Source organism: Emydura macquarii, unplaced genomic scaffold, assembly GCF_026122565.2.
Source record: "Emydura macquarii macquarii isolate MOO-44397 ecotype Brisbane River unplaced genomic scaffold, CSIRO-AGI_Emac_v2 contig_1263, whole genome shotgun sequence".
Taxonomy (NCBI): Eukaryota; Metazoa; Chordata; order Testudines; family Chelidae; genus Emydura; species Emydura macquarii.
The window spans coordinates 7,203,520-7,216,291 of record NW_027131400.1 but is presented as its reverse complement, the minus strand read 5'-3'; the positions used below and the strand labels follow the sequence as shown (position 1 = coordinate 7,216,291).

Here is a 12,772-nt window from a genome sequence, read left to right as displayed (position 1 = left end):
ATGCTCAGCCCCCTTGCAGGATTGAATCCTCAAGGAGCAGAATGCCCTGCCTCTGCAAGCTCAGTGAGGCAAGAACCCTGCCTGCCCCCAAATACTTTCCCCTTCCCCCCATGACAGGTTGATGACTTTATAAAAACCATGAACAAACTGGCTCCAATTCAGCATACTCAGATGGAGTTGACTGAATCCAGGTCTAACATCACACTAGAATATTAATGGCTTGACCCATCTAGCTGACCCAGACACTGCATCCCAGCAGGATTTTCAGTGCCAAAAAAGTTTCACTGAATTCTCTCCCTCCTGCATGACTTGCCATTACTCTGCTAGTTTAACTCTTTCGTCGCTTTGCTTTACGATTTTTGTTGTCTTGTGATGTGAATGAGATGTCGCTACTGAGCTCAGTGCAAAGAATGTGGCACACAGCACCACTTCATGCAACCAGGTTTCCTTTCATTAGGTACAATGAGCAATTGTTGAAGTAGCTAGTGTATTCCTACACAAATATAGGGCCAAGTCTCCAGCTCTTTCCCAGGCTCATCTCAAAAGTTTGGAACCACATCTGAAAACCTTTCCTCACATACAATTGTATATGTATTTTTAATACAATCCGTGTGATGGGGGGTGGTTTAGCTCTTTCCTGAGTTGGCAAGGAAGGATCCGTAGTTGTTTGCCCTTATTTCGGGGATTGCACAGAATCACCTGTGAGGAATTAATGACCTCCATACTATGCCAGGAACTAGAGAGCAAGGCAAAGAGAAGCAGAGGAACATGCATTACGGTCCAAACACAGATATATAGCCTCTAAATTCTGTGTACTTATATATATTTTGTGGGAAAATCATTACCAAAAGCATGTACCTAAATGGACACTATTACACCATATGTCTATGTGGTTGCTAACAGTGCTAATGTAATTGTACAATTGCCTAAAAGAAGAGATGGGTCAGACCCAACTTTCTGACATGGACACCTCCACATTTTGGTAACATCAAGATCAGAAGAGCCAAATTTTATAGTGTAGTTCGGTCAGTAATGAAACTATACACATTTTTTAATAATCACACACTTATGCTCTCTATCCACTTGATGCAGGTTCTTTCCCAAAGTGGGCTACACAGAAGTTTCTCCTATGAATAATTCTGTCATTATGGGTTTGGTGTTATTTGTGAAAAGGACATATATTCAGTTATACCCTTAAATTAAAAAAAACTCATATAATTCTACCTATAACACAGCCCCAAGATATAAATTCAGCTAGAGCTTTAAGCCAATCAGGTATCGTAGCATAAGTACAACACTTAAAAGAAATAAAGAGATTACTAAAATGTTAGTGGAAAGCCATAGACCCAGCTGATACTACTTCAAGACCCTGAGAGCACACAAAAAATAGAGAACAGTGCTGAGGATATTTATAACCCACTTTTATGTAACTTGTTGGATACCCAGCCATTTTTAATCAGATTCCATGACCAAAACAAAATTGCTACCTGCCTATCTTCCATATGTGGCACTCCAGCTCTCCATAATCACGCCTGTACTTATATTAAAAACCTACATCATGTATGGCTTAATTCCTATATTTTATTGCGGTCTATCACTCAGTAACCAGATTGCTAAAGCCATCCCCATTATATCCCACAGAATCCTTCAGTGTACTGTATCCTTTGTGGTCCCTCATTTGTGTCTGACTGAAAATGCAGAATTTATGACCTAAGGTTAACTTTTTTGAGTCTGCAATCCTTTTAGCTAAAATCAGCTTTTAGCATGACTACCTCCACAAGGCCTTATACTAATAAAACAGGCCTTTAATCATTTCAGAGCCTAATAACCCAATCGTAAGAGTTGCCTACTTGCCCCCTTATGTTTCATTTTAAGAAGCAGTACACACCTGTCTACCACTCCCTCCAGCTTAGTGTCATCTGCAAACTTGTTGAGGGTGCAATCCACCACATCCTCCAGATCATTAATGAAAATGTTGAACAAAACTGGCCCCAGCACCGATCCCTGGGGCACTCTGCTTGTTACCGGCTGCCAGCTAGTCATGGAGCCATTGATCACTACCTTTTGAGCCCGATGAGCTAGCCAGCTCTCTATCCATTTTATAGTCCATTCATTCGACCCATACTTCTTTAACTCGCTGATAAGAATACTGTGGGAGACCGTATCAAAAGCTTTGCTACAGTCAAGGTATATCATGTCCACTGATTTCCCCACATCCACAGAGTCAGTCGTCTCATCGTAGAAGGTTGGTCAGACATGACTTGTCCTTGGTGAATCCATGCTGACTGTTTCTGATCACCTTCCTCTCTTCCAAGTGCCTCAAAATGGATTCCTTGAGGACCTGCTCCATGATTTTTCGGGGACTGAGGAAGTGTTGTAGCCGTCAGTCCCGGGGTATTAGTACCTCACCCACCTTGTCTCTCTATCTTAGACTGAACGAACATCTATTGCTGAGAGAGACACGCTTTTGAACTATATAGTTTTTCTTCAGGGCTCTGATAACTGTCAAAGTTCCCGGTGTATGCTCAAAAACTTGCCTCTTTCACCAACAGAAGTTGATCTAATAAAAGACATGACCTCACCCACCTGGTCTCTTTGATATCCTGGGACCAACACAGCTATTACAACACTGCCAATTAGTGTATGTAAATTGTGTGCTGGTCCTCGTCTGAAAGGTGCTATAGAAGTGCAAAGTATTATCATAACCTGGGAATGAAATTGGAGTGTATTAAGAAATCTTATCCAAGCCGGATTTGCTAATCTCTAGAAAGAAAAAAATACTGCAAAATAAGTCATATTTCATTACTTTTATTAAAATAAAAATATCATGCATTAATACACACTAGACATTTCTGAGAACCAGTTAGATGAGTTTTAAGATTACATAAAATAAATCCAGGTGGTTCAGCATGCAGCTTACGTGCTGGAAGGGACTGGATGAAAGGTGCTGTAGTGACTTTTTCTCTGTGTACAAAGTTCATCTATAAAGAAATAATTACTAATTTACAAATCAGTATAATGGGGACTTATCCAGGCTAATCTTGCACTCCATGTATCTAGTTCCTGCCCTTTTACCATCCCATCAACACATTAGGATAACTTTTCTCTCCCTTTCACATATCCCATCGAAATCTCCATTACATGTAGGACTATGTGTTTCCCTTGATCCTTTTATGGGATTCCCCCATTTAATTCATACCCCCACTTAATTCAATGGGGAGTTCCACCACTTGGATTGTTTAAGACCTTGCCTATTGTATGAGCCTCTCTATGCTTTCCTCTCTTCTGCAACCCTGCTCATTCATGCTTCTATCTTGTTATTCTGAGAAACTTCTCTTTCCTATAATGTATTAAAACTAGATTTCATAGTTTGCTTCCCCCGCCCCCACCCCGTAGGATTGTTTATTCTGTTGCTTGGAGTGGGAGGTTGTAAGTTTTATTTATTTTTCCTGACATTTTTGTGGAGTCATTTCCCTCCGCCCCCAAATACTGAAGTCTTTTGTGTGTGTGTGTGTGTTTTTTTTTTTTAAATTATGTATTTACATCCCCTTACCATGGAATCTTGCTCTGTTGATGCTGGTGGAGAGAGAAACTTAAGAAGGGGACTTTCGTAGCCAGTTTATAAATGAACGATAGCGTGGGCCCCAAAAGCAAAATATCCTGTGGATTTGAGCTTGGGGGTTTGGCTTTCTGTATTTGTGGTAAAATTAAGGAGAGACATTGCTGTGCATGTCAAAGAGTGCATTTCACTAGCACTTTGATAAACAGCAGCTGCAATGGCCAACATGGTTAATTGTATCATATTGCACTATGAAACTCCAATAGTGAACACTGGGCATGAGGGCAGCATAAATTTGCTAGAGAGAGGAAAGGTGTCTTGTTATTAAGATCAGTAAGCTCTGGCTAAATCCCCATAGGGATACCTTTTTAAAAATCAAAATCTATCAAAAAACTTAACATTAGCTTTTCCATAGCTATTAACCCTACAAACCAGCCAACATGATTTATTCCCCCCAAACACAATACACTATATTACAATAAATGTTCTCTAAAAATTAAAAACAATTAAACAGAATAATATACATCTTTTTTTTAATCACTCAATATACAAACAATCTGATCAATACTATAAACCATTAAACCGTATAAAAGACAGCATTTCTTATTTCTACAAATACTGCTTTCATAGTTGATTAACTTTACAATGCTAAAAAAGGTACTGTTTATATGGATATATTGCTTGATAGTTTATTACAACCAAGACCTTACTCCCAGTTGATTTCATCATTAGAAACCAGCCTAAAATGGGCACAGGATCCCTATGCATAGTGAGAGAGATTTTCAAAAGCACTCAACATCAGTCTTGCTCTGTTCCCACTGCAATCAATAATGAAACTCCCATTGACTTGAGCAGAAGCAGAGTTAGGCCAACACTGACAACTTTTCAAAATCCCTATCCTTCAGGTAGATTCTAAGATATTAGAAGAATGTTTTGGAAAAATCTCCAGGACCACTGGGAAGGTTAAAAGTATGAACCATATCTCCTACATATGAACAAATCCCTCACAGAGCTATTGGTTAGATTGGTTTTTGATTTTTCAGCTTGTTCATCAGGAGGATGAATTACTCTGAGGTAACAATGAGGTGGGGGCCACCTATACATGGCGGAACATAATGGACCAAAATCCTGGCTTCAGGCATTTTGCCATTGACTCTGTTGGGACGAGGATTTGGCTGAATGCATCATGTGGTTTGGCCATGTTCCAGATTCTCTCATTCTTAAAGAATCCCTTTCCTTGACTTTGACACTCCTGAATGTTTGCTATGCATTCACTCTTAACTGTGTCATACCCTAAAAATATTACATCCTTCTCTCAAAGTCATCTTAATTCCCATTAACATTAATTGGAAATTATAACCATAGTTCACAGTCTACAAATTTAAGGAAATACAGGTTCCCTGAAAATGTGTGCAATGCTAAAGCAGGCAGAATGTGCGTCATGAAAATGTCATGCTTTCAATTCACACCCCATATTTAAAGAAACAAATTTAACCAAAAAAGTGCTTGCAGACTGGCTGTCGTATCTGCCTACAACCTTCCCCAGATGAAAAGCAGTGATCCAATCATTCATTATCTGAAACTCGATTTTTTCCCCCTTGACATTGAACCAAAACTTGAAGTCTTCTTCAGTTTTCAGTCAGTCGTATTTGGCCCAAACTCTCCTTAATTTAACGAGTTTTGATGAAGTAGATTGAGTCAAATTTGAATAAATGCATCAGTTTGGCCCATATGCTATACATAGCTCCAGCTGGATTCCTGGGGCCAGATCTTTGTTCTCATGAAGAGTCCCACTGACTTCAGCGAGGCTCAGTGCAAATCTTTTGCAGGATTGTGGGGCAGTGATTTTTTCCTCCAATAAGAAGCTGTGAAGTGGTGATCAATTGCCATTTTGATTTATTACTTTAAAGCAAGAAAATAAGATGCTATCTTTGGTCCTAATTCAGCCCATTTAAAAAGTACATAAAGGTGTCTAGTTTTTCTTTTATATAAATCTTTTTTTTCCTTATTTTATTTTTAAAAAAGGCTTTTAAAAGGCATATGTTAGAGGACAGAAGAAACAAAACTTATTGGGAAAGCAAAGATAGAAAAATGGGATTTCAATATAAAATCCGGTTTAGTGGTGATTTAACAACAAAATTACAAAACACTCTCCTGAAGTGTCACACTTGGCAATATATCTATATAGAGTTTAAAATTTCATTACTGTACATTTTCTTCATGAAGGGGGATACAAATAGATACATTTTCTCACTTTGTCCCAACTAAAATGTTTTCTCAAGAGAAATGTGTAAAAAAAAAAAAAAAAAAACAAAAAACCTGCAGCCGGGGCAATTTTACCAGCGGGCAGTGAAGAGGTAGCAGACTGTGTGTTATAGTTGGTGTTAAACTTCTAATCTGAAAAAAGAATGTTTGTCAGGAAATGCAAAATGTCTCATTGACATTTAGTTACTCCTCCCCAGACAGACTGAGGACACCTCAGGCACTTCCCAGTATGAACTGCTTGAATCATTTGAAGTGCTGTGGTCCTGTTAAATTGGATCTGGCATACACATAACCTTCCATGCAAAGGATGAAATTCACATTTGTAGCACAAAGCCTGAGTAAATGGGTTTTGCACAAAGAAACAATGTGGAAGTGGAGAGGAGAGGATTTTCCTCCCAATCAGCAGGTAACATTTGGACAGCTATTTAGCCACTCACAACTGCTACTATCATCCCTAGCTGAAGTAGAAGGCAATGACTGCTGTGCCTTCCCTCCCACAAGCAAATTTTAGGCCAGTGGATCTGTACTGTGAGTAGATCCCCTGGCAATGGTCTCCCAATATAATTCTGTCTACAAGCGCCCGATCCCATGCAGGCCAGTTTCCCCTTTAGAGGAAATGCAATACTATCTATGACTTCAGGGCCCACACATTCAGCTGAATGGGATAGGAAGGAGCAGCAAGTCAACCTTAAACATTAAAAAGTTTGAAAAGCGCCATCTATTCCAAATTGCTCTGAACAAAGATTCATGAGGTTGTTTCGTTTAACTTAGAAGTGAGAAAAGGGCATCAGACCTTGCAGAGAATTTACTTTATGTGATATACTGAAACATTTTCAGACTTTTCCAAGCTAACTCTCCCTATTGCAAAACAATTTACAGCCAAATGAGCTATAACGCATGTCACTGTACACAGAAAATCAAAAATGTCAAATGAATTTGAAGATTCTGACTTAAACCTTGAGTTTCCTGGTATTTTGCAGTTTACCGTTATGATCTTGAAATGTAGTGCTTAAAAATAGCATTTTAAAATGCATTTAATATTAGCTGCTAAGCTAGTGATTGTGGTATTGTAAGTACACACAATGCTCTTAAATGTCATTCCTCTTTATGCGGGAAATTACAGGCAGTATTTTAAAACTCCTTCACATGTGAGAGTCTATGATCCTTTAAAAGCTGTTGTGATCTGTTAAGTCTCTGTCTGTTCAGGCATATTTTTAAAAAAGATATTTTATGCACACAACTCCTGATAGACCACAGTGGCCCCTTTAAAATTGTTCTGGTCTATCATGTATTAGTATTTAGGGAAACTTTTATAATGGACCTGACTGATAGACTCTTAATCATAATGGCATAATTGGTGCTGCTTTATTATTAATCAACGTGCAATTTAATTTCCTTGCAAACGGCTCAAAATCAGAATCTGTGTTTTGCTCAGATATTGCAAGAACATTCTCCCTTAGCTACTCTTGTGGTTTTAAATTGGAAGGTCTCAGATCATTTTATAATGGAGACCACTCTGAATGTCCAGGAAAAATGCAAAAATGTAATCTAAATTATAATTAGATTATACACTAATGTTGCAATAATTTATATAGCAATACATCTGTAATCACACTTTATATAATAAAATACCTTTTCTTGTTATACAGACCTTCATTATAACATAATCATCATGAAAGTCCATTCCAACACAGCAACTAACACTTTCATTGGACAAAAACAAATGAGCAACTTGAATACCAGTGAAAGACTGCTCAATTATACCTTCAGCTCTGTTTCATATCAGTTAGATCCTGGGGCTAGATTAATAAATCTTTTAGCAAACTGGATATGAACAGATAAGACTCTGTGGGCTTTGTGATACTTCACAAGCCACTTAAGTTTGTTAGTTTTGGGGTTTTTTTGTAGATCACTGAATGGTGACATGCAGCTATTTCACAGTCATCATGAGAGACTTCGTAATCTAGAACACTGTAGAGGAAAGTGATCTGTATGAGATTTTGAAGTGTAATTTATCATTGCCTTTGTGCCTGTATACAGGTGCATATGCTCACTGACTGGCTCACAAAAAGGATAAAGGACTTTCAACTACTACCAGCAGACACGGTTCACCTTTATCTTAACCATAGAGAGACGTGAGTAAATGGCCTGAGATGCAGGAGAAGCGTGATAGTCTTGGATTCAGCACAACAGCAGCTTATCAGGATTCCACAACAAAGGTGAAATTGCTGCATAACTCCCATTGATCCATTAAGAGCTAGTCTACACTTAAAACGGACAGTGGCACAGATGCATCACTACAGCTGTGCCACCGTAAGAGCGCTTGTGTAGCCACATTATGTCGATGGGCGAGAGCTCTTCCACCAACATCATAATACCACCTAAATGAGCGGCAGTAGCTATGTCAGCAGGAGAGCGTCTCCTGACGACATAGCACTATCCACACAAATGCTTGTGCTGGCAAAACTTACGCTGCTCAGGTGTGTGGTTTTTTTCCACACTCCTGAGCAGCAAAAGTTTTGCTGGCATAAGTGCTATTGTGGACAAGGCCGTAGGTATATACAATACTCAGTGGAATCATTGCTGCTGTAGAATTCATGTGCCCCAATAAAAAATGTTAAACCATTTAAACCATGCATTTACTTATTTTAAATAGCATTGAAATGGTTTGATACAATGAAGTTGAGCTGACATGCTAATGTGCTCATGGCTCTTCATTTCTGCTGGTTTTTGAATAACTTATGGCTGCCTATTAGGAAATCATGACATATTTATCAGTATTTAAAAATATTGTTCATAAATCTAGAGTCTCTGCTACTTAAATTAGGATAGTTAATAAATTACAAATGATAATTTTTTGTATCAGAAGCTGGCTCCTAATATTCTCTCTGCTATGTTTTTCATTAAACTATAAATAAAAGAGGCAACTCAACCTTAAATTTCCTAAACACTCTTAGAGGATACAGGTGCATGATTCTCATTGGCTTTCATGTGGTCATGTTACAAAATCCTCCAGGAATCATTTACAAATGTAGAGAGGTTAATCTGTATTAAATAGTTTCCATGCTACATAATACTGGTAACTTATAGTGCTACTTTTTAAAAAACAAAAAAACCCTAAAACCCATTTTTAAAGCTAAAAATATCACTGAATCCTTTTGAGAATGACATTGGAAAAAGTGTAGGAATACATATGGTATTGTATTGTACTGTATTTCTTTGTGTAACAGACTTAGTAAACTAACCATGACTTCTGTTGGAAAGTCATTTGACAAACATATAATTTCCTTGTGCGTTTAATGGAAAAAAAGATTGTTAAAATGACTGTGTGTATGTATGTACACGGATGAGAGTCTATGTGAGCATGTGTGTCTGGTGCATTTTTAACATGGCATTGGGTCAGATTTTTGCTCTCAGGTACACAAGTGTAGATCTGTAGTAAACTGTACTTGAGAGCAGATTTTTTTTAATGTTTTAATTACGAGGAAATAATACAAGTTGTTACATATTCTCTGTAAGGCTGTGGCTGGGATCCCATCATTGTGAGTGAGATGTACCTAAAGATTGTGACAATAAATGTGTTTTGACCCAATTTGCTCTCTGACTCCAGACTGTTCTGTTAGAAACATATTGTTATATGTGTACAGGTTTTCAATGACAGCCTGTACTGCGTTACTCTATAAATGAGACATTTTACACTGCCTGTCTTCATTTTACCCCGCTCTAACAAACTTGCCATGACAATATTTTAAGGGCTTTGGGCCTGATCCTGGACTCAAATGCAATATTTCAACTGGAATTTACATGAGGTATTCCAAACACAGTGGAAGAGGAGTGAAATTTGACAATTTCCTGATGTTATAGGTTGCATTTATGTCTTAAGTATAAATGCTACATATTTTTTGTGTTACAGTTTTTATGCCATCTCAAGTAATTTCCCCATGATTAACTATTAACTATGGATCTTAGCATGTAAATGGCTTGATTCACATCTGGCTTCAGATCCAATAATTTGGCTAAAATGTTTTTTCCAGCAAGGTAGTGGAGGGATGCCTCCATATTATTATTACTCTTTGAAGTATTTTTTCCCTACTCCTTTCAAAGAAGACATCAAAAATGTTAACAAAAGGTATTAAAAGAACTTCAGGAGTTTTAAAGACTATGCACAACTTAAAGAAAACAATCTCTGTAACTTCTTGTGCTACAATGGTTTTATATACAACATATATTTATTAATATTATTAAGCCAAATATTGATTTGGACTGTTCAACTGTGACATTTAGACAATCAGGCTCGGATTTCCAAGGAGCCATTGGCATTCCCAGCCCCAGATTTTCAAAGAGTAAACTAAGCAATTTCCTTCAAACTCTTCAAACTATTCTTTTTTCTCTTTGATTCATTCTCACTGTATTTCCTTTATACCCAGGGCGATATTCTGCCACAAGTTTAACAGGGTATATTGGTGTATTTCCCTCCTCTTTTCTTTGCAATTTTTATACAGGAAAAAGGTTTCTTGACTGAACTACTTTAAAAAACAAACAAACAATCTCATTTCCTTGGGATGCATTTTTGTCTTAGCCAAGTTTAATTTTGTGCAGTTGCATTCCGATCACCAGCTCTCTTACTAATAACCCAATTTACAACCTTTTGCATTTCCTTGCCATTTAAGGAAAGTTTGTCCAAATGAGATTGAGACAAAGGGTACTGACACTTCATTTTTCAGTTATAGCAACGTCTTTAAAATTTTTGTTAAAAGTGTAATTTGATAAATCTAGAGCTAAACAATGGAATGGAAAAAAGAAAGGCTTGTATTGAACATACAGAAAACAGACTTGGGAATACTTTTTAAACATTTACAAACAACTCTTCTGTGTGCTGAGTTCTTCCTTGCTGGTCTCCAGCAATAGTGGTCAGTAAGGTAATGTGTGCTGCCATCCAGTCCTTGTGCTAAATACATGGTGGGTTATAAAATTTCACCAACCTGTTCCATTTTAAAAACCACTTCATCAAGCAGAATCGCCACGCTTCTTCCAGACATGTTTTTCCCGGTTTGTATCAAGAAGCAGTAAATAGAGTCAATATTTAACATCCAATAATCTGAAACAGCTTCAATTTCCAAGAGTTTGAAAAAAACTCTTCTCCAGGGATTTAATTATGTATTGCTCTTTTGCTGGTGGTCTGAGTATCACGTAACCGCCCAACAAGCAAGCATCTCATCTTGTAAAAGATCCAAAAAATCCATTAGAAATGTTTATAAAAATATGCACTGTAAAAAGGATTTCAACTGTGCAATAAGTACAGCTCTTACTGTTCATCCCAAAATGGCTTTCTATAATGCTGCTGTTTGAAAACAAAAGGAATGCATCTGCAATTTCTTATCTGCAGGAAGTTCTTGCTCTAGTCCAACATGCATGCACGTGTATGGTATGTGCTTAAGTTATGTACGTGGATGGGCAAGGAAAAGCCCAACATATACAGTAAAATAAGCTTGGTGAATTCAGCCCACAGGCTTGAAAGGAAAAGTGTGCCTGTTGGTGAATTTTGATTGCTGTTCTGTTGTTCATAGATTGGTCCTCCAGCAGCCAGGTTGTTCATCTGGATTCTAGTTGGTATTACTGCAAGAAGAGAGTTTCTGTGGTCATGCTGAGGCTTCAATGTATTCATGTTTTGGTGCTGCTACCCTTAAATATTCAGGATTTTCTGCTGCAGGGACTTTGAAGACGCCATTAGGCTTAGTTTCCTTAGGAAAGTAGTCCTGCTGGTAATCAGGATTGTCCAGATTTATTTGGTGATGGGCTGTTTGGTCCCAGTAAGAGGAGCTCTCAAAAACCGTTTTGACAAAAGGAGGCTGGTTGGTGTTGAGATACTCTGGGTTGTCCACTGCTGTGCTGTGGGAATTCTGATAGCTGGAGGCTATAGAGGATTTTGGGTTTATTTGGAGGGAGATGTTATTGTGGATTGGCTTCTGTACTACAGATGCTGATGGTTTTCTGGGGATTGACTGATTCACATATTCTGAGATTTAAAAAAAGAAAGAAAGAAATGATGATATGTAACTATTGCAGTCCTTTAAACAACTTGACATGTATTTTTAATCAGGTGGAAACAATCTTTTCACAAATCAGCCCACAAGTCTTTTGGATCTTCCTCAGGATTCCAAGACTTAGCCAAAGACTGAACAGCATTAGCAAAAGGTTCAAGGAATCAGGTTTTCAAAGCAACCAAGGGAATTTAGCCACACATTTTCCATTGCTTTTAGTGAAGTGTGTTTGCCTAAATTCCCATGGAGATCTGAAATCTTAGTTATGAAGTTCAGCTGACAGCAACCATGTACCTGGAGAAATATTTAAAGATAATGGAAATACCTCAAAAACAGAATACTGACAGTAATTGAGACCCCATGTCCACTAATACAATGCCTCTTTCCCCAGCTCAACCGCGGTACTATTTCAGGACAAAGCATTGTGAGTGTATAGTTTTATTAAACTATGTATTATAGTTTTATTAAAACAACTATCCGTGGTAACACTCTTACTGATCTTTTAAGCCAACCAGTTCTGGTTCCAGGAAACTACTACGTAAGTACATGTGAGACTGTGAAGAGCAGCACTGTGTATTTCATTATGCCATCTATTCTGCTTGAGTATATTTCTGTTTTGAAAGCAGCAAAGCAGCAGTGACAACAAGCAGAGTTTCTACAACAAAAACAATTAAGAGGACTAAACGATTCTTAGAAGAGACTTTCTGAAATGTATGATTAATAGAAAAAATTAAAAAACCTTGATAAGGCACCCACAACAAAAAGGTAGAAATCTGATTGGTGGTGGTGGATAATATGTGGTCAAGAAGGTGTCACAGAAAAGGTCTAGAAAAAATGAAAAGCAAAATTCTGCACAATTCTCCACCCTCATTTATTGACCAGTGAAGAAAAACTGTGGGGATCTTTA

At 37.7% G+C, this 12,772-nt stretch overlaps 1 protein-coding gene across 4 annotated transcripts in view; it reads right to left on the bottom strand.

The window, feature by feature from the left end:
• Positions 1 to 2,792: 2,792 nt before the first annotated feature.
• Positions 2,793 to 12,772, bottom strand: part of EGFR (epidermal growth factor receptor) — a 218,716-nt gene continuing 208,736 nt past the window's right edge. For all 4 annotated transcript variants that reach the window (XM_067550361.1, XM_067550363.1, XM_067550362.1 and 1 more), the window contains one exon: positions 2,793 to 11,840. In XM_067550361.1, the coding sequence (XP_067406462.1) occupies positions 11,464 to 11,840 (377 nt within the window). In that variant the 3' untranslated portion in view covers positions 2,793 to 11,463. The remainder of the gene's footprint in view (positions 11,841 to 12,772) is intronic.